The following is a 22,042-nucleotide window of genomic DNA, read 5'->3' on the forward strand; positions in this document are numbered from 1 at the left end:
AGGCTGGACCACGTAGTGCCTGGACTCAACCACTGCCGCCCCCCTGTTGGCTGGTTAATAATCCACCCTGGATGGATCATGGCTGTGTCTGTGGTCACTACACAATGTAAAAATAAAGAGACAGGGTGTTTGTTTGACCAGTGCAATGAGCCATCACTTTGGTTTCACTAATCTATATATCTGGTCGTGAAGCCCCATCAAAGAAGTAACAACAGCAGAATCCCTTTACTGACCCAACCTCTAGTTGTGGGTCAAATATGATGACTCAATAAACTGTCTTTAGCCAAATCGCACTCAGTCCAATCACTTGGACACTTCTTGTTACTCAAATACCCAGAGGCCCCCTTCACTCTGGAAAACAAACACACTAATGTTAAGCTATGGAAGCTATGTATCTCAGCCACATTGATTGTAACAATCATAAATTAATAATTTAAATATATAGGTATATTATGACACGCATTTGCTGAGTTACCTTATAGTAATGACCCAGCAAAAAGCAACAAATTATGTATAAAAAATTGCAATCTAAGTGCTTCTTTTTCATTAGTTCGACCGGTAATCATGGGCTTCCATACTAAACTTGGATTAACTATTTATGTAAAATTGAAAATAAATCAGTTAAACAAAACAAAAGCTAAACTGATGTAAAAAAGACAGTTGACAGCAGTGAGTCTCAGGATTTCAACATGTTTTGTGCACTGATCTGTCCTTTAGCTCAGTGCCTTCATGGCGCTTTGCACATACGTCCAGGGGAAAGAGTGGGCGTGTATTTGTCCTTTTGGACCGCCTGGCTCCAGCTTTACGCCCCCACAATGCACAAACAGGGTCCCTCCTCCACCTCCGTTCACTTTGATCCTACAGGTTCCACTACAGAACCATAACAGTCACTGCGATGCCCTGTGAAGCATGTCAGGCTCCACACTATGGGGAATCTGTTTATTTACTCAAGCGCAGCCCAAATACACATTCAACAGACCCAAACCTAAACAGACATGAGCTCAGAGTTTCTGACAGAACGCTTGCTCGACTTCTAGTCAGGAATTTTTGTTGCACCAGAATATAATATGAAGTGTTTTTTTTTTTATAATGGTTTAAGTTAAAGCTAAAAGCAGGAATTGTTGTGCTCTCAAAGTGTGTCAATGGAAGAAAGAACCATCCAGCTCCTCCCACACACTGCTGCTGACTTCCAGGAAAAACAGTCACATTTTGCCAACTCTGCACACACCCTCTCTCTCTCTCTCGCACACATACACACGCAATTGGCCTCACACTGTAATCCAGTGTTGAGGCAGCAGACAGTTCAGTTCAGTCATCTTTCAGTGAGCCAACGCACATTTAACCACCTACATATATGAAAAAGAGGAAGTATACACAGAGATCTGCATAATCAACTAAATGTAGTAGAGATATCAGAAGCTAAAGATGCATTGAAGGCAGCCCAGGTGGCCTTCCAATTTATTTTTGATTTTGAAGAATGTTATAGACACGCTTAAAGGGTTTAAAACTTAAACTATGACATGTGCTGCTGCCTTCCTTGGCCAGGTCACCCTTGTGAAAGAGGTCTTGATCTCAGTGGGTCTTTTATCTGGTTAGATAAAGGTTAGATAAAGGTTAAATAAAAATAACATTAAAAGCCTTTGCAGCAGTTTAAGAGATTTTACATTCTATTATTTCAGTGGAGGACGCTGACTGTGGCAATCTGAGGACATGAAACATTCTGACTAGTAGCCTACTATGACCAGAGAGAGCATTTGAGACAAAATCAAGCAGGGCAGTCAGGAAAACAAAGAGTCCAACAGGAAACACTCTGACAAATCATGAGCTGACTGCAGGTCAGATATTTGATGTAAAACCAGTTCCCAATCTTCACTCAAACTTTAGGAACAATCTAAAAATGGGGGCATACACCTCAGTAATATCATGAGGATAGATATCAATGCAATACCGCTGACTGGCCAGCAGATGTCACCCTTCTGCTGTCTTAGATACAACTACATCTAATTCTAAAACGTTTGACCCTAACTTTCAGTGTCCCTGTTGTCAGTCTCACTACTTCTGTTGTTGCATTTCATCAACTGCAAACTGCAGTTTCCCATCCCTCCCTCTGAGCAAGAGGGTGAGGGTGTGACAAACAGGTGGCAGCAGAGGATAAAGGGAAGTCTCACTGAGGAACCAGCAGGTCAGAGCCTAGCTGACCACTGACACATCAACAATAGATAACTCCTAAATGTTCACCTTTTGTTGAAGAACTGAATTATCTTGTCAAGTGACTCAGTTAAAAAAAAATAGAAAAAATAAGTAGGCTATTTTATTTGTGTGTTAACTTATCTTTTCACTCTCAACTTTTTCCATTATTTTAACGTTGCCTGTTGTAGGCTACTAATTTCAGTTCTGGTTTTGTGTGCTGTATTGCCCGAATTTACTGTACATTTCCAACAAGTGTGATGGGTTATCAGTCTGGTGGTTAAACCAGAAAATATGTTGCCAAGGCAGGTTCATTAACAGAATAAAATTAACAACAGAATAAATTTCACAAAGTAAAATATTTCTAATTCTAATAAACAATAAAACCGGAAGAGGCGTAAAGCTGCAATTCCTCTCTTGACCACCAGAGTGTGTAAGTGAGTCAGCTCAGTCCTCGACCTGTAAAGTCCGAGGTAAAAATGTTTACAGGCTGATACACAAACAGTTTTGGTCTGAACCAAGTCCAATTTCCCAAGTTTGATCTGGTCAGCTAATTTCCTCCTGAGACTGGTTACAAAACTCACCTTTTCGCACTGGCAGCCTTGCGTTATGGAGAGTTCTGAATGACAGGTTGCTAGCTCTGGTCGGATGTGAGAAGGTCTGGCTCCTGTGTCTTTGAGGTAGGTGAATCCTGTGTTGTTCAAAGTGTGCAGGTATGTCTTGGCTCTTTGCTGGCTGTGTATCTTAGCTGCTTACTAGCTAATTAGCCCGGAAATTAAGTGGCCGTCGTTTAGCCCATTCGTGTAGCGGTGCTAACGATGCTAACACGGACTTTGTGTGTTTCCTCTTCACCTCTTTATCCTTGAAAGCCGAGGCGGAGCTCGGCGCTGCCAGGAGGGCGGCGGAGGAGAAGCTCAAGAAATAAACTTTATTTCTCTAGAAACGACCAGTTAAACCTCCTAACTTACTCCCATTGCTTGTCTTATTGGATACATAACGTTACTGCTCTAGGACAATTATCATGATCAATAATCAAAGTCAAACTCATCCACTGTTACTGGTCCACTTTGTTATGCTTTTTTCTCTCTCTCTGATCACTGATCTGCTTTGATTGATCACATGCATCCAACCCATTCTTTCTACTTTGATGCTTTTTAATTTGTATTTTCTGTCACAAGGTGAAGCAGAGGCACCTTTGTTTTCTTAATTATAAACAACTAATAAATAAATACTAATTATATTTAATTCCATTTACTTTAATTTATTCAGATATAGAAGTGTACTGTCTGTATCTATATTTTCATTTCAGGATACCAGGCATTTTGGGCACAGATATTCTCTCTTATCTCTTTATCTTATCTTTTTTTTTTTTATTAAACACTGGGCACACAGTAAACTGACTTGTTATTGTTGTTGGTTTTTAAAATGCAGGATCAGCAGATGAAGACGGGCAGCTTCTCTCTCTGACAGAGCGTCTTTGCCAGACTCAGCTGGGAGCAGCAAGATGCTGTTGTGTCCAGACACAGTGGGAGGACGAGTACAAACGTGGAGAAGAGTGTGAGCCGAGGTAAGAGAGAGGAAAGAACAACATGAGGGGAAGAATGAGGAGGAGGAGGAGGAGGAGAGATAACAACATCAGAATCAGAATCTGGTTTATTACACACAGATTTTCACTTACACAGAAGTTTGGTGCAAACCCAGAAAATGTAAAAAACAAGTAGGCAGCTAATCAGATCAGACACTGCAGTGGTTAATCATGTTTATAATTAGCTATAGTTTTTTCCTTGGCCTTTCCTAATTAGTTCTTTAGTTTTCTCCACCTTTGTTTGTTTTGCTCACTGTTTGGTGACCTTGGGTTTTTTGAAAGTCACTATATAAACTAAAGTTTTTATAATTGAAATCATTATAAAATTTGTCATAATAGGATGTTAACCTACGGACTGTGATTGTAGGACAAGGTTATCACTGGGTTTCTGTCATTGACGCTATTCGTTCACACCAGCGTTGCCAAATGCTGAAAATGAAATACCAGTAATCGTACAGACATCCCAAAATCATCGTATTTCAGCCCAAACTATTGTAGATTCAATCCAACCATGAAGCAGCCAGATTAAGTGTGCAGTAGTTGGCTACATAGATTGTTTGGTTGTGTGTGGTCTTTTGTGTAGTGATAGAAGTTGTTAATACAGTGAACCACAAGAGGGGAAAAACACCCAGCCTGTGGATGTGTCTGTTTAAACTTTAATGGACACATACACAAAGAGTTCTTCACAACCACATTGTAAATATACAGTACAATGTAATAAACTGGTTGGTATCTACATTAAGGTCAAGTCTGCTTGACATTTCCAGGAAAGGCAGAAATGATTTAATCACATTAACCAGTGTTTCCCATTAAATAACGAGACTTTGGCGGCCGCCACAGTCTTGTTTGGGCCCACCATAGTCTCTCACAGAAAAAAAAAATAAAAATAGTATATACTGTATAAATGTGTTTTTTTTAAACAGCGTTTCACCGTCTCTGATCTCTGTCAGTCAGCCCCTTAAGCAGTTTTAGTTCAGTTTTTATTTTGTGGACTTGACTAGTTTTAGTTTATTTTATTTAGTTTTAGTCTTAGTTTTAGTTTACAGATATATGGAGGAAGGCCTTAATTTGTAGAAGCTTCTATGTGACAGCTTCCAAGATGAACTTTCAAATTTGTGAGATTTTCCTTTTTAGTTGCATCACACACATGTTCCCATCAGTCCTCATCATTTTCCTTGGGGTCATACTCCCATGATACATAGTTCCATACTGAGCTGTGCTGTTTTCTACCTGCAACTTTAGCCACTCTAAGAAAATTAAAGCTAATCTAATTTTATCAGCAATCTGCAATTGGTTTTTAGTTAGTTTTGCATTGTTCATTGTAGATTTTATAAATTTTTGTAAAAATGGTCATTTTCATTTTTATTTTGGTTTACTGAATTATTTTTTAACCGCTAACCCTGGCGTGTGCGTGTTTATGTTGAGGTACTGAAATACGGCACTACGGCAAATTTCACAGGAAGGTCGAAATGATCGCACATTAGAATTATTGATCGTACAAAGGGCTAAATTATCGCACATCTGGCAACCCTGATTCACACTCATAAAAGAAGATGGAAAAGAAGCGACGACCTGTTCATTAAAAAAAAGAAGATCAGAAGCAGACTTTAAACGAGTGTTTATGAGTTGTGACAGTATTTTTTCTGCACCTGACTGATGTTCAGTCAGAGGAGGGCGGGGTGAAAGAGCAGCAGAACTGACGTAAACTGATCTGATTTCCTCTTCTCTGTTTGCTCTGGTGAGGGTTTAGATAAAGTCTGCAGGGACATTTGTGTGTGTGTGTGTGTGTGTGTGTGTGTGTGTGTGTGTGTGTGTGTGTGTGTGTGTGTGTGTGTGTGTGTGTGTGTGTGTGTGTGTGAGCGTGCATGCGTGTGTAAGGTTAATATGTAGTCTCGACTGTGAAACACTTCACAAGTGTGTGTAAGAGAGAGAGAGCGGACCAGAGTGTGAGAGAGAGCAGTCTCATCGACACAGCCGTTCTCCGATCTTCATCTTCATCGTCTTCTTCTTCTTCTTCATCAGCATCACCATCATCATCCTCGGTCATGTCGGTTCTTCCTCTGCGGGTGAAGATGTTGCGGCAGGTCTGGAGGCTGAAGGGCGTCCTGGTCCTGGTCTGCAGCCCCTTCCTCCTGCTGCCGCTGGCCTTCAGCACCACGGTGAGACCAGTCCACTGATCTCTGACCAGTTCACCTGCCCTCAGACTGACCAACCTGATCTTCTCTGTAGGTCTCTGTTGTTCTCTGTGGCTGTCAGCGGAGCAGGCCACAGTCTGCTGTCAGTCATTGACAAACTGAGTTGAGGCAGTTTGAAGATTGACAGTCGAAGTTAATTTAGTATAAACAGCTTGATTTACCGCCTACATGTGTGTATGTGTGTGCGTGTGTTAGACATTTGTTGTTGACATGTGTGGTTTTATCATTTCACACACTATTTTGATGCAGAGACCTGATTCCTAAAAGGCTCCAGTAATTTTCCCAGAATCCTGCACTGTGTGTTTGTGTGTGTGAATTCTTAAACGGCTCATTTCAGCTCATTGTCCAACAGTCTCATGCAGCTTCACGTGTTACTGAAAACACAACAGACTGTGGTAGACGAGGTGACCTGTACCCGACCTCTGACTTCAGACCTGCTCTGACAGTGGAAACAATGAGACACGTCTCAGAACTTATTATAGGGTTGCAAAATTCCAGGAATTTTCAAAGTTGGAAACTTTCCATGGGAATTAACAGGAATATATGGACAACCAGATTCAATGCAAGTACACTTGAATATCTATGCTAGATATCTATGGGGGGGTAATATTTTACTCAACATTCATGTTTTTGTTGTTCAGTAAAAGAATTGATTGTTCATACAAGAATTAAAACTTGATAAGTTCTACTCACAAATAAATCTATTGAAATGTCATGTGTTTTAATTGTATTAATTTGCATGGATGTCTGCTTATGACAAAACAAAACATTTACAATTATATTTGGGTATGATACAGTTTGTTTAAAGGAGCATTATCGCAAATACAGCAGTAATAGCATAAAACAAGCTGAAATATGCAAAAGATAGGTCGGGGGGAGCCATAACTAAATTTACAAAAAAGTAACAGTATAGTGTCCGTGGGGCAAATGCAGCATTTGTCTTTGTTATGATCCAAGCCGGCCCGGCGCTTGCTGCGTTCGATTGCACTCGGAACTCGCAAATCTGACCCCCGAACCGGAAAAATGCAACAGTAAATTGTAATGTAGCAGTGTTAGGCTGCTTACAGTCACTGAATCGTCCCACTGCGGTCTGCACGTCACACCAACGATCATACATTTGTAGGAGGAAGTTGCAGTTGCTGTTGTTGCCGTTGTTGTGGTTGTGCGCGAGTAGAGCTGCCTCTTCCACTAGCGAGTTTTCTTTTTCCTTTCCCGCGATTGCACGTTCATTCAGCCTGGTGAGGGAGGAGGAGGAGGGAGGAGGGAGGAGGAGGAGGAGGAGGGAGGAGGGGGGAGGAGGGAGGAGGGGGGGGGGGGACTAAACGAGGCTGCTCTCTCTCTCTGACAGCTGCCCACTTGTTTATATCTGATATGCTCCGCCTGGCTCCATCTAGTGGCCGAATTAAGAATTTGGATTTGTGCTAATGCTCCTTTAAATTACCCAAAGGGGCAGTTGTGGGTCTGAGAAGTGAAGCTCACTTCCGCGTTCAAAAAACTGCAATCCCCCCGGCTGTCGCTGGGGGCTGGCTCCAGAAGGGAGCAACTCCAATTGAGCCCCATGTTAAAATAGCCGATTTTACAGCTTAAAAAAACATATTTACAGCCTGGTACATTTTATTTTTTTGGTCTCAACCGATAGTTTCTACCCCCGCACACACTCTGAGGGGGGTGAATTTTTTTAAAACTCTACCGTTTTACTGTTATTAGGTTTAAAGTTCTGGCCAATTAGGGCGCAGAACCGTTGAGTGACAGGTCCGGAGACCGCTGCTACGAGGCCAGTGGGCGGGCTCTCGGCCGGCCAACGGCCGCACCGCTCCAAATATGGCAAGTAGAATCCAACATGGCGCGGTTCAAGCCCCCGTAGTAGCGGCACAAAACAGACTCACCAAAACCAATGGGTGATGTCACGGACGCTACGTCCATTCTTTTTACAGTCTATGAAATTACCCCAATTTCCAGTTACTTCTCATAAATTCCCAATAATTCCCAAATTCCTATTTTGAATATTTCCAAAATTCCCCAACTTAACTTCCCATGGAAATTTACTGGAAATTGTCTGCCCCTTTGCAACCCTAGAACTTAATAAAGGTCACCAGGGTCGGGGTCTGTGTGGACTACGGATGGGAAATCGGCCCTATATTCAGATCATTCGATCGTGGACACTGTCGATCGCCGATAGGCGATCCAATCGCCGGGGGGGGGGGGGCAATTACGTCAGTTAAAAAAAAAAAACTTGCTATATAGTTCCGTTCATTCATCTCCGCATAGAGCTCACTCTCCGTTATTGTCGTCCACACACACAGACAAGCGCGAATGCATGACGCGCGGCTCGGGGTTTTTTTCCAACTCACGGGTCCCGCCCCGCACCACCGCATCTATTTTCACAACCCGCCCCGCTGCTATTTAACGTCAGACAGCGGCTTTTTACTTTGAAAGGGCAGACAGAGGCGCTGTGTTGCCGGTAGCTTGTCAGTGTGGCGCTCGTGAGGAGTGGGAGAGTCACAGTGCAGCGCGAGTGCAGCAGCCGCGGCGGCCGCCGCCTCTCCCTCTCCCCGCTCTGCTCTCTGCTTCAACCCCGCTCTGCTGATGCGCCCAGCCGCCGTCTCACCGGTTCCTTCACACCTGCGCCGGCTTTCCCCTCAACATCAGCGCGCCCCTGATAACACACTCTGGACTTCATCATCAGTTTTTTTTAATGACCCGCCCCACCCCGCACAGCCTGCGTCCGCGGCATGCACCTCCGAAAAAAAGTGAGAAGAAAAAAAAAAGATGCAACAGGGTGTGTAATTAAGAGTTTAATATTCACTCCTCTGTTGCACAGATCCAAGGGCTCTGTATGCAGACATGTTGCTCCACGAAACTTTTTTCAAGTAGCTACACAGTAGAGCGCAGGTTCTAGAGATTATTTCTTTAACATTTTATGGCAGTAAATTAATTAAAGATCGCCTTAAAGATCACCATTTGAAAAGAAAATCACGATCTTCCCTTCGATCGCCGATAGACGATCCGATCGAAAATCACTCCATCCCTAGTGTGGACAAATCCAAACAGAATATGAAAGTGCTAGACAGCTTCAAGTCTTTTCAAGTGTTTTATTGTGTTTCGACTAGGGCTGACCCGATTATCATATTTTGAAAAGGAAAAAAGAAAAAAAGAAAAAAACAATTGATCACGGACTTCATGATCGATTACCATGGCAACGAATGAAGCTTCGAATTTTTTGGGTCAGCCCTAGTTTCCACAGCAGCTTCTACCACTGATATGTTAATAAACACGTCGTTCATCTACTGAATGACAGCCCTCCAAAGTGCAGGAAAAACACAGTTTTTATTTGGAGCTAACCAACTCACGTATCCCTCCACCCAGGCTTAGCGCCGGCCGATCAGCAGTTGGTTAGGTCCAAATAAAAACTGTGTTTTTCCTGCACTTTGAAGGGCTGGAAAAAATTTTATTATAGCAAACAATGGAACTGTGTATTTTTTTTTTCAGGTAAAACCTCTTTTAGGCCGTGAAAATAGGCCGTTTCTTTGGGTCTGTTCACAGCACTGTATGTTGTAAATCTCTAGGCAGGGCTATGGGCTGGTGTTGCTAACGGGAGGAGTGCAGAGAGTCTTCTACTGCAATTAAAGTACTTAGGGGCTATTTGTAGATCATACAACCCCACTTTAAAAAAATGCTACTATCCCTTTAATGTAAAGTGATGATTGTCTGCTTTTATAGGAAAAGGTCTGAAAATGTTCTCATCAATATTAAAATGAAATTCTGTGTTTTTTTTTAGAAGAGTGAAGTCATCAGTTCACTTTCATTTGTAAAGTGCGAATTCACACGTTACATCATCTCTGTTTACAGGCTGAGGTTAGAAAGAAAAAAAGAGAAACTGTATTGTACTGTATGTTATACTGTAAGTTGTTTATTCTTATAAACCCAGTGCTAGTAGAAACAGTGATCCTAGAAGTATTGATTATAAAGTATAAGACATGATTGATATTGATTTTCTAAAGTGGGAAAATGTCTGAAGAAAAAGAAAAAATAAGTAAAAGAGATATAAAGAATAAAATCTACCAAAGACATTATATAGTGGTCAGGTAGTAAAGTCTGTGTGAAGCTCTGTGGTGTCTCTCAGTGTGAGTCTGAGTCAACACGTCTCCTGTTCCTCTGCAAATACCTTCTGTTTTCACTCTTTATATTGTTACATATAGATCAGTGTTACATAAGGTGAAAATACAGGTTCAACTTAAACCTGTGTGTATGTGTGTGTGTGTGTGTGACACAGGAGGCAGCCTGCGCCTACGTCATCGCCCTCATGGCGGTGTACTGGTGCACTGAAGTGCTGCCGCTGGCAGTGACAGCTCTGCTGCCGACCATCCTGTTCCCCATCCTCGGCATCATGGAGTCTAAAGACGTAAGCACACACACACACACTTGTTCAATTCATTTCTATTCTGTTCTGCTCTACACAGATGTCTCTGCACTGATAAATTGTAAATGGTTGGCTTTACTTAACATAAGGAAACCGATTGCCTCAAAGTTTCCAAGTAAAGTAAGATCATTAAATCTGAGTTGTTTAAGCTGAAAAAACTGTGATTAGAAAACTCATGTCAGCCAGTTAAAGCAGAAGTAAGCGATCCGGTCGTTTTGGCTAATGCTGCGTTCCAGGCAGGCTTTTGAAACCGTAAATTACAGCTTCAAGTCACAATTTACGACTTTGTAGCGTTCCAGGCAACCCACTCGTGTTTTTCCGACCAGTTTTACCTGTGAAAGTCACTATAACGGCCACTCGTAACTTCGGGCCCGTGAAGTCGTACCACATCGAACTGGTACGACTTCACAGGTCGGAAAAACACGAGTTACGGGCTGCCCTGAACGCACCATAACAGTCCTCGTCCCTACGTCACCACATTCACGCGCATGCCTTGGCTGCACACACAGCCCTGCATGCCGTTCTCTCTCCTCATTGGATAAAAACTGTAGGATACGAGAAAAGTTTTCTCCTCGGCTCAGAGCAGAGCAGAGGGACTGACAGACCCGTGTTTCGGTCCAAACACTCTATGTAAGTGATTGCTGTCGGAAGATATAACTATTTAAGACTTATATTAAGACAAAAATATCGCTTACTTCTGCTTTAAATTTAGTTTAAATTCAAATTCTTCAAAAACTTTATTGTCATTGTGCAGTACAACAAAATGAACTTGTGCAGCCTCCAGAAACAATACTCAGTCACATTTGCACACATACTTACAGAATTAAGAATAATTAAGGGTATCCCATTTTGTCCAATACCCCGTATTGCACCATCATATGTAGAAAGTGCACTCACCAAATGCTGCAGAGTGGAATTCTGTTTCTGTCGAGTTTCTCCGGAGGATGGTTCTTCTTATTCTCCTCTTTCTTCTCCTTTTTTCTGTTTTTTGCAGCCATAGATCAATGGTGGCAACCAGCTTTAAATGCACATTACCACCACCTTTCTTTGAGGATGGTTAATCCTCACTCATTTTCAGTAAAGGGTACTTCAGCCTGATGACTTGAATTACTTTCATCACCAGGAAGTTGTATTAACTAAGTGTAAGCTATAGGAGAGTCAACAAATTAAGCAGACACCAGTTAATATCACTCAGTAAGGATCAAAATTACATTTTACAGTGTGATGAACTGATCACTGACTGTGACTTAGAATAATTCAGTAGTACAGACATATGTAAAGAACAGATAAACAGATACTATAAATATGAAAAACACAGTTGTATTCTGAAGGGACTGAAACCACCGAATGACTAAAAATGTCTCAGGAGCTCTTTAAACCATGTGTGTGTGTTGTTGTTGTTGTTGTTGTTGTTGTTGTGCAGGTGTGTATGCAGTACCTGAAGGACACCAACATGCTGTTTGTGGGGGGGCTGATGGTGGCCGTGGCCATCGAGCACTGGAACCTGCACAAGCGGATCGCCCTCCGAGTTCTGCTGCTGGTCGGGGTCCGGCCCGCCCTGTGAGCTCAGCTAACCTTTCAGAATAAAAGCACAAAACCACGTGTTACTGTACCACAGACTGAAGAGTGTCTCCTCTTCCTCTTGTCCCCAGGTTGATGCTGGGCTTCATGGGAGTGACGGCCTTCCTGTCCATGTGGATCAGCAACACGGCCACCACCGCCATGATGGTGCCCATCGTCCAGGCTGTCCTGGACCAGCTCCACAGCAAAGTGGACCCTGAGCCCTCCTCCAAGAGCCAGTGCAGTACTGTGGTTCTGCACCAGGAGAAAGCCGTCCTGCAAAGCGCTGCTCCGAGCGTCCCCGAGAAAGGTATGACGACGGGTGGAATCACCTGAGAGGTTTGTCTGACTCGGAACTTAATGAGTATTTCACCTGGTTAATTTCAGGACTGAACGGGTCACAAGACAGCTCAGAGAAGACCAGCAGCCTGCAGGACAACCCCTCGTCTCCTGAGCAGACAGAGGGACAGATAGACCAGCATCCATCCGTCCCTCTGTCTGGGGGGGATGGTGTTATACCAACACCACAGGACAAACCTCCCTCAGACCTGACCAGCACTGAACCTGGTGAGTGCACAGTCCAAGTTTCATTTAGGAGATTTCAGTCAAACACTGATGACAGAGGACAACAATGAGGAACCAGTGTCCTCCTCACACCTGACAAGGAGGAGCATGTGCAGCTCCTACAGTGAAATAAAGTTTTACTTTTTATGTGCAGTGCAGGAAAGTGGGTGGTCCTTCAGAGGATGTCAGTAGTGGTCCTTCAGAGGACATCAGTAGATTGGGCGGTCCTTTAGTTGACATCAGTAGAGTGGGTGGTCCTTACATTATTACTTACTTTATTTTGTGAGAACAAATGGTGACATGTGGATATAAACACTAAGCACCTTCATTTATAATGAAGATTGATTTTAACGTAACGTAACGTCATTAATCTCTTGTTCAGTCCGGTAGAATAACGGGTCTTTGTGGGCGCTGTGTAACCTAGCGATCGGCTCCTGGTAGAACAACTGTAAAACACCTGGAGCTGGTAAACTAAAGCCAGGAACACACCGGCACGACCGTCGGCTCGCGGCGGGGAGAGGCTCGCAAAAATAACAATCCAGTAAACAGTGACATCAACTCTTGACGTGAGAGCAGCCCACATGTCCACACAACACAGTGTCGGCCGGGTTACACGCCTCCACGCCGTGTTTGCTTTGTTCTGACCCAAATGGAATCGATAAGGGAATCGTTAAGCAGACACGCACACGATTCCAAGAACTGATCCAAGTTGGAACCGGTTCCGAAGAGGAACCGGTTTTCGATTCCCATCCCTATGCAGAGGTCCTGTCTGTGGTGGACGTTTCCTGTCAGATTGAGCTGGAGGAGCTGAGCGATGAGGATGAGGAGAGGAGGAGGCTGAGTAAAGGCCTTCTGCTGTGTGTGTGCTACGCCGCCAGCATCGGAGGCATCGCCACTCTGACCGGAACTGGGCCAAACCTGGTCCTGATCGGACAAATGAGCCAGTAAGTTCTCATGCGACCTCCGCTGTCTGTTTTTCATGAAAGCCGGATGCCTTACTGTGAAATGACACTTCTCTCCCAGACTCTTCCCTGACAACGGGGACGTGATCAACTTTGCGTCCTGGTTCGCCTTCGCCTTCCCCACCATGGTGCTGATGCTGACCTTCGCCTGGTTCTGGCTGCAGTTCCTCTACATCGGCTGCAAGTAAGTCGCAACAAAACCACTTCCTGTCTGCGGGGGGCGGGGTGGAGGCGCTGACGGCCTGTTGTGTTGCAGCCTGCGGAGGTCGTGGGGCTGCGGGGCGGTCCAGTCGGAGAAGGAGCGAGCGGCGTACGAGGTGATCCGGGAGGAGCACCGCCGCCTGGGCCCCATGAGCTACGGGGAGTTCAGTGTCCTGGCGCTCTTCAGCCTCATGGTGGTGCTGTGGTTCACCAGAGACCCCCGCTTCATGGACGGCTGGGCCACGCACGTCTTCAACGCCAAGGCAGAGTGAGTCCAGGCCCTGTGGTCCAGTTCTTGTCTTATGTGGTTTAGGTCTTGTAGGTTCCTGTAGTCAAGTCGTTTTGGTCCAATTCCTGTGGTTAAGTCTCTCTAGTTCAGTCCCTGTGGTCCAGTCTTTGTAGTCCAGGACCTGTAGTCCAGTCCTTGTACTCTAGTCCTTTTAGTCCAGTTCTTGTAGTCCAGTCCCTGTGGTCCAGTCCTTATAGTCCATTCTTGGAGTCCAGTTTCTGTGGTCAAGTCTTTCCAATCCAGTCCCTGTAGTCCAGTCCTTGTAGTCCAGTCCTCGTAGACCAGTTCCTTTAGTCCAGTCCCTGTAGTCCAGTCCTTGAAGTCCAGTTCTTTTAGTCCAGTCCTTGTAGTCCAGTATCTGTAGTCCAGTCTTTGTAGTCCAGGACCTGTAGTCCTTGCACTCTAGTCCTTTTAGTCCAGTTCTTGTAGTCCAGTCCCTGTTGTCCAGTCCTTGTAGTCCAGTTCTTTTAGTCCAGTCCTTGTAGTCCAGTACCTGTTGTCCAGTCCTTATAGTCCATTCTTGGAGTCCAGTTTCTGTGGTCAAGTCTTTCCAATCCAGTCCCTGTAGTCCAGTCCTTGTAGTCCAGTCCTCGTAGACCAGTTCCTTTAGTCCAGTCTCTGTAGTCCAGTCCATGAAGTCCAGTTCTTTTAGTCCAGTCCTTGTAGTCCAGTATCTGTAGTCCAGTCCTTGTAGTCCAGTATCTGTAGTCCAGTCTTTGTAGTCCAGGACCTGTAGTCCTTGTACTCTAGTCCTTTTAGTCCAGTTCTTGTAGTCCAGTCCCTGTTGTCCAGTCCTTGTAGTCCAGTTCTTTTAGTCCAGTCCTTGTAGTCCAGTACCTGTTGTCCAGTCCTCGTAGTCCAGTTCCTTTTGTCCAGGCCTTGTAGTCCAGTCCCTGTAGTCCAGGCCTTGTAGTCCAGTCCCTGTAGTCCAGGCCTTGTAGTCCAGTCCTCGTAGTCCAGTCCCTGTAGTCCAGGCCTTGTAGTCCAGTCCTCGTAGTCCAGTCCCTGTAGTCCTTGTACTCTAGTCCTTTTAGTCCAGTTATTGTAGTCCAGTCCCTGTTGTCCAGTCCTTGTAGTCCAGTATTTGTAGTCCAGTCCTTGTACTCTAGTCCTTTTAGTCCAGTTCCTGTAGTCCAGTCCCTGTAGTCCAGTATTTGTAGTCCAGTCCTTGTACTCTAGTCCTTTTAGTCCAGTTCCTGTAGTCCAGTCCCTGTAGTCCAATACCAGTAGTCCAGTCCTTGTAGTCCCTTGTAAAAATGCACAATTTAAAATAGGTTTTGTTTGTGAGTGTAGGACAAGCAACACGGATGATATTTTGTAAAAGACTAACTCAAACTTACTTCTCTGCTGAAGTCGGTGTCATTTTGGAAACAAGCCACTGTTTTGTCAGTCCCCCTCCCCACCTTAAAGGAATAGTTCACCAAAAAATGAAATTCAGTCATTAGTGACTCACCCTAATGCTGATGAATACTAATATAATATTTTTTTTAAAAACAGCAACTTTTACTGGTTTGACATGCGCAAGTAGACAAATTTACTTGCAAAATTTCGGGGGAGACTGGAGCCCTGGTATCTGTATTCAGAATACACCAATTTAAACTGGAACTGTAATGGAATACGGTTACTCTTATTTTGTATTTTAAATACGTAACTCCGTAATTTGTAATCCATTACTCTCCAACCCTGCGTGTGTGTGTATGCGCATTAATGTACGGTGGAAAAAGCTGAATGAACTCTGAATTGAGGCTGGGACGTTGCCTCGGGACAAAAACCTCGTGAAGCAACAGGAATCAGAGGCGAAGAGCAAACAGAGGAAACGTGTCCTGGGTACAAACACCGCTGTCCTGTCACGTCAACTGGACTGAACTCAGATCAGATGGACCATTTATCAGGCTGCAGGTCACAGAGGCTGAGCTGCTCCTGTTCCACGAGCGCTGTCCCTCCAGAATAAAGCTCCGCTTCAGACTCCACACAGACTCCTGCTTCTGTCACAACCACGTCCATCCTGTGATGGTCGTCCAGCTGCTGATCCAGCTGCTGATCCAGCTGCTGATCCAGCCACCTGAGCTCATCTGCTCCACTCAGACGGAGCATGTGTTGTGACAACAGGAAGGAGGGACATGACGTCAAAGTGACGCCATCTGTTTTGTTTTATTTCAGTCTGTAAATACACATAAGTAGACAACCTGTCCCCCCGACCTCTCACCTGCTTTCCTGTCCACACACACTCATTCACAAACTCTGAGCTGGGTCACATGACAAGCAGACGTACGCTCTTGAGCACAAGTCAGAAAGAGAAGCAGAAAACAACTTCAGCATTACAGGGGGTGGGGGGGGGGTGGGGGGGTCTCCTGACCTGGATCTGAAGGATCTGGATCGGGGGTCGTTCACCTCGCACCTGTACTTTGTGCAAATTAAGGATTTCAACATGTCTCATGATGACACAGGTCGAAGGCGAGAGACTCTGACGTCCTGAACCCGTCCTGTGTCTGTCTGTCTACTCAGTGTTTATAACATTAATGTATGAAATGACCACGCAGAAAACCAAACACTGAGCTCAAAGACAAGAATCACAGGACTTATTATTTATTCTGATTGTACTGAAATTCTGCCAGTTGAATAGAACCAGATGTTATGTGGTTTATTTAATGTTGATCCAGAGAAGGTGCCTTTAATTAACTTAATATGATCCATATGACAGTAAAGTCTCTTTGACTCTTGATTAGACCACATTGAATCCACTTTGGGGAAATGTTTAACACTTGATAATAACTATTATTATAATCACTATTAAACATTAATTAATCATCAAGTCTTCCCAAATTCATACTAATTAATTTGTAATTTATAAACACAGTTATAAATGTGTAACTTTGGATGAATAACAACATTTATGCTGCACTTATACATTCATTGATTTATACTAATGGTAGGTGAGTGTCTTATTATTACATTAGATTACATTATTAACTATTTATAAATTACAGAGGAGTTGGTATAAGTTTAAGAAGAACGCTTTATCAGTGATGAAGTATTACATAATGATAGCTAATGTTTGATAATAGCGTATAGTTACGATGAAATGTTTAATTTTGGAAACTCCTTCCTGAGCTGAGTGGGTTTTTTAGTTTTTTAGAAGTTATCCGAGGTCAGACAAATAGTGTCTGGATGGTGAAATCTCTCTGGACCCGCTGGTTTTCTGCATGAAAGCAAACACCAACAGTCTGTGGTGAAATCTCTTGACGGCCGAGGAACAGGAAGTGGCAGAGTCAGCATCTGAGCCACTCGTCTCCAGCAATACTCAGACTGAGCAGATGGCACACCTTTTTTTACTTTTTTTTTTAAAAACTTTATTACAATCTCTAAATTCAATACATATCCTATTTATGTCCTATGTATTATAGTCCAAGGAAATATTTGTTTGACGTATTGATTTAACCGCTTCATATTTTCTCCACTGTAAATTTGCCTAATGTCCCCCCGCTGATCCTCAAAGTTTCTGGTTCTGATTCTGATCCACTAAGTCTGACGTCTGGACCAGGAGCAGGGTCAGAGAGGGGGCCCCTCCGCCTCAATTCTGGTCGATCCATCTTAAAAAGCAGCCATTGTATAAGTTCAACGTTCTTTAAATGCTTCCTCCTTTTTTTTTTTAATGTTCTTATGTTCTTTTAATGTTCTTTCTTTTATTGTGAAGCACTTTGAGCTGCAATAATTGTATGAAATGTGTGGCTCATAGTTTCAAAAACTTAAATAGAAGAATTAATTAAATTAAACCAACCTCATCCAGCCTGTGGAAGATCCAGAAAATAAAACTCCATTTGGTCTTCTCTCTCTCTGTCTCTCTGCAGGTTTGTCACTGATGCGACCGTCTCTCTCTTTGTTGCCGTTCTGTTGTTCGTTCTTCCCTCTGAGCCGCCAAGATACCTCTGCTGCTGGAGAAGCTCAGGTAACACACACAAACACACACACACAGGTAACACACACAAATACACACTGTATTTGTTTATTTATTTATTTACTTTTCATCAATCAGAGTCTCAGGCGCCGCGTGGCCCCGCCCCTCCCTTACTCACCTGGCAGGTGACTCAGAAGAAGATGCCCTGGAACATCGTCCTGCTGCTGGGAGGAGGCTTCGCTCTGGCCAAGGGCAGCGAGGTGGGTCATCGTCTCAGAGAGAGAGAGAGAGGCCATGTGACCCCACACCTGACGACTGTGTGTGTGTGTGTGTGTTGGTGCGTGTGGGTTCGTTACCCTTAATTGTCGGTGCAAGCTATTTTTAGAACGGCGGAGCAGAGCCGTGAGCTGCTCAGAGCTACACTACGGAGGCTAATGGGATTTCTTGGTTTCCCTCATCAAACTCATTAAATACACAATCCAACAACTCCAAAACGCTCTGGTGGACAAGTTGTGACCTGCACATTCACCATGCTATGAGATAATCATGGAACATTACTCGTTGTTTTCGAGGGAAATGCAGAGACTGCTTGCTGAAAAACTGCCCCTGAAGGCAACGCACATCAGCGATTTTGCATGAATTTCCCTCTAAAACAACTCTGTCTGGTAACGTTCTGTTATTATCTCATAGCGTGGTGAATGTGCAGGTCACAACTTGTCCACCAGAGCGTTTTGGAGTTGTTGGATTGTGTATTTGATGAGTTTGATGAGGGAAACCAAGAAATCCCATTAGCCTCCGTAGTGTAGCTCTGAGCAGCTCACGGCTCTGCTCCACCATTCTAAAAATAGTTTACACCGACAAATAAAGGTAACAAACCTACTCCTAAAACTATAGGGATTATGGCAATGGGCCAATTTGCCAAAATGTTGAACGTTCCCTTTAAATCAGACTTCTGGGGTAGTTAAATGTACAAAATAATGTACAACTGTTGAAAAGAGGACTTCTTCAAAGCATGAATGGGACAGGGGATGTGTTAGTGTATACGTGACGTACATGTTGGTCAGACTGTAGCAACTGAAAATGTCCTGGAAAATGATTTGAAGAAAAGAGTGGGAACCCTGTGTGTGTTCAGGAGTCTGGTCTGTCCCGCTGGCTTGGCGCTCAGATGACACCGCTCCACTCCATCCCCCCCTGGGCCATCGCTATCGTCCTTTGCCTGCTGGTCGCCACCTTCACCGAGTGTGCTAGCAACGTTGCCACAGCAACACTCTTCCTGCCCATCCTGGCCTCCATGGTAACATACAAGTGTTCTCACACTCACACACATACACACACTCACACCAATACATACATGTAGCATCATGTAGGGCAGTGGTTCTCAACCTTTTTTACATCAAGGACCCTAAATTGACACAAATTAGACCATGGACCCCCATTGGATGAAATTTTCAAGCAAACACCAGAAATACACAAATATTTGTTCTGAAACTGAACAACGTTACTTTTTTTGTACATTCAAATTAGGGCCAATGGGGTGAATTTTTAAAAATATTATAGAGAAATTTCTGGAAAAAAGTGGTACAATTTCTCAAAAAATGTTTAAACATTTTTAGGAAGAAGTGGTTAAAAAAATTATCTCAAAAAAGAAAAATTGTATTGTATTGTATTTTACAACAACAACAAAAAACATACAAAGTATACAGTAGATAAAGCAAATGGTGCAGGAGAAACCAAATAAAACCCTAAAGGCTAAAAAAGTTAAATATTTTCTCCAAAAAAGTGGTAAAATTCTCAAATAAATAAATAAATAATGATAATAAAAATTCTCAACAAAAAAGAATAGAATTTCAAGAAAAAGTTGGGGACCCCCTTGAACCCTCTCAAGGACCCCTGGGGGTCCCCGGACCCCATGTTGAGAACCACTAGGGCATTACAGTTAGAATCAAAGTTAGTTTCATTGCACTTCCTGCAAAAGCTTTACAATAAAAGTCCACTTAGAATGTGAGGGATGAGAGAGGAGAGTTTTAATGTGGAATATCTTTACAGGAAGTTAAACAGAACAACAGAAAAAAGCAGCAATAAAGAGAAAACTGTAGTGACACTTGAAAGCACCTACAAAGAACTTTCATTTTGTGTTGATTTTGGCGACCCCTGTGGACAAAAGTGGTAGTGTTTTACTGTTGTAGATCATACAGAGACATCAGCAGAAACAAGAGACTTTTGCATAATCCAGTAAAGAGTTCTGTGTAGTTGCTTTAAGTTGAGCATGAAGTCAGTGTGTGAACATAGATCTGCAGCCACCGCCCCCTGGTGGCCACTCATATGTTACCAAAGGATTAAACTGGATATTTTTGAGGTGGACATTACAAACATGAATTGTTTTGTTTTTTTTGTCCCAGTCCCAGTCGATGAGCTTGAACCCGCTGTACGTGATGATCCCCTGCACCCTCAGCGCCTCCTTCGCCTTCATGCTCCCAGTGGCCACGCCCCCCAACGCCATCGTCTTCTCCTACGGTTTCCTCAAAGTGTCCGACATGGTGAGTACTGGTTGTGTTTGGACAGAAAAAGACGATTTTGGCTGATGAAGACTGACTAACCTCCTCCTCCTCCTCCTCCTCCTCCTCCTCCAAGGCTAAGACAGGCGTGGTGATGAACATCATCGGGATTGGCTGCATCAGTTTGGCCATCAACAGTTGGGGTCGTGTCATGTTTTCTCTGGACACGTTCCCTGCATGGGCCAACGGCACCACGCCGGTGTAGGATGCCTCCCTGCTTAGGATGCTTCTTATATTCTCACTTGCAGCTGTGACGACCGGGTCTGCTCCAACAGAGGCTTTGTTGGGACCTTGGCACTGATCCAGAGCCTGTTTCCCAGGAGTTTAAACTCAGGGTTATTACAAACCTCTCACTGCAGGTAGACGTGTGGATTCTTCACTCAAAGCCAGTATTAACACCAAACAAACACATCAGTGACCACTGGGTAAGAACGTGGAGGGGGTGGAGCTACATCTTCTACCAGCTCACAAGGTAGATTCAGTGTGACTGAATATTGTCATATTCCGAGGCTGTTTTTAATCACCCAGTATTTCCACTTGCTACTTTGCAGTTTCTTTTTATGCCTTTGTCAAACTGTTGTCCAGAAGAGTCACTTTAATTCCAATCAGCCTTTAATTTACAGGAGTTTCTTGTTTTTAAGCTCTCCCAGGGAATGGAGGGATTCTGTCCTTTGAACCACCAGAAAGCTTTTCATTTGAAAACTCTGAAAAACATACAGTTTTGTTGTTGTTGTTGTTGTTGTTTCCATTTTCCAATTTCTATTTTAATTCTGTTGTCACATTAATTTATTCAATTTCAATATGCAATAATTGATTATTTTATTTGTTCATTTGTCTTTGTTTCATATATTATGGCTTTATTAAGTAACGGTGGCTAACATTTTAGCAAAAGCTGCTAATTAGTTCATATTTCTAAAGATTGCCAAATGTTTGACAGATTTATTCACTGACTGATTAATCCATTGCCAGAAGTTCGAAGGCCATGATCCTCTCATTCAGTGGCTTTTAATTTGAAACGTTTGCAGGAAGCATTAAACTAAGAACAACCTCCCATTAATCAAAAAAGAAAAAAAAAAACGGATCAAATTAAGAGACAAAATGAAAACCAGAGCTGGTCAGAAACTTGAGGCTGCATTATGATCAAAATGTTATTAAATAAAAATATAATTCTCTTCAGCAGAGAAAAATAAAATCTTATGTCATAGAATTAACGTTTAGTTTAAACCTCAAACAGGTGGGACCCTCTTTAATCCTTTTCTTCTTAAGTGGTGTTTTTATTCACTGTTGTTACTTGGTAAAACTGACTCCGCATCAGTGACTCCGGCTGGGAAACCAAACAACTCTTCATCCTTTTGTATTGAAATTATTTGTTGTGATTAGTAAACAGTGTAGATTCTGTTTTATATTGTTTTCTATTTAAACCTTTGAGTTTTATTGAATAACATAGTTCCTATGTAAGTGAGTGAACATGTGCTGTACATACTGTAGGTCATAGTTTTGTATCATCATGTTGCTAACAGTTTTATTAAAGTTGATCTTTGAAGAAATGTGTGTCAAAGGTCCTTTGAGTGTTAGTGATTAAATACTTTCATTTTCTGTTACAGTTGTAGTAACATAACATCTGGTGAT

General features: G+C 43.1%; 1 protein-coding gene across 2 annotated transcripts; it reads left to right on the plus strand.

The window, feature by feature from the left end:
* Positions 1-5,633: 5,633 nt before the first annotated feature.
* On the plus strand, positions 5,634-21,954 carry LOC146975079 (Na(+)/citrate cotransporter-like). 2 transcript variants are annotated; one of them, XM_085798794.1, is made up of 13 exons: positions 5,634-5,931; positions 10,241-10,369; positions 11,811-11,947; positions 12,040-12,257; positions 12,335-12,514; positions 13,272-13,455; positions 13,535-13,657; positions 13,730-13,942; positions 17,812-17,909; positions 17,997-18,118; positions 18,991-19,152; positions 20,258-20,395; positions 20,490-21,954. In XM_085798794.1, exons 1-13 carry the CDS (start codon positions 5,818-5,820, stop codon positions 20,616-20,618), a joined length of 1,947 nt encoding a protein of 648 aa, XP_085654920.1. In that variant the 5' UTR covers positions 5,634-5,817; the 3' UTR covers positions 20,619-21,954. The 2 variants fall into 2 exon arrangements, with proteins under 2 accessions (XP_085654920.1, XP_085654921.1); XM_085798795.1 differs by having other exon boundaries at positions 5,676-5,931; positions 17,812-18,118; positions 20,490-20,805.
* The last annotated feature ends 88 nt before the right edge of the window (positions 21,955-22,042 follow it).

The sequence above is a fragment of the Trachurus japonicus genome, chromosome 14 (genome assembly GCF_045865225.1).
Source record: "Trachurus japonicus isolate A0001 chromosome 14, Traja_1.0".
Classification (NCBI taxonomy): Eukaryota; Metazoa; Chordata; class Actinopteri; order Carangiformes; family Carangidae; genus Trachurus; species Trachurus japonicus.

Excerpts from the sequence above, each read along its gene's own strand:
- LOC146975079 (XM_085798795.1), top strand. The coding sequence starts at position 5,818 with ATGTCGGTTCTTCCTCTGCGGGTGAAGATGTTGCGGCAGGTCTGGAGG. Across the intron at positions 5,932-10,240 it reads CGCTGGCCTTCAGCACCACG|GAGGCAGCCTGCGCCTACGT; the intron begins GTGAGACCAGTC and ends TGTGTGACACAG. Across the intron at positions 13,658-13,729 it reads TTCCTCTACATCGGCTGCAA|CCTGCGGAGGTCGTGGGGCT; the intron begins GTAAGTCGCAAC and ends GTTGTGTTGCAG.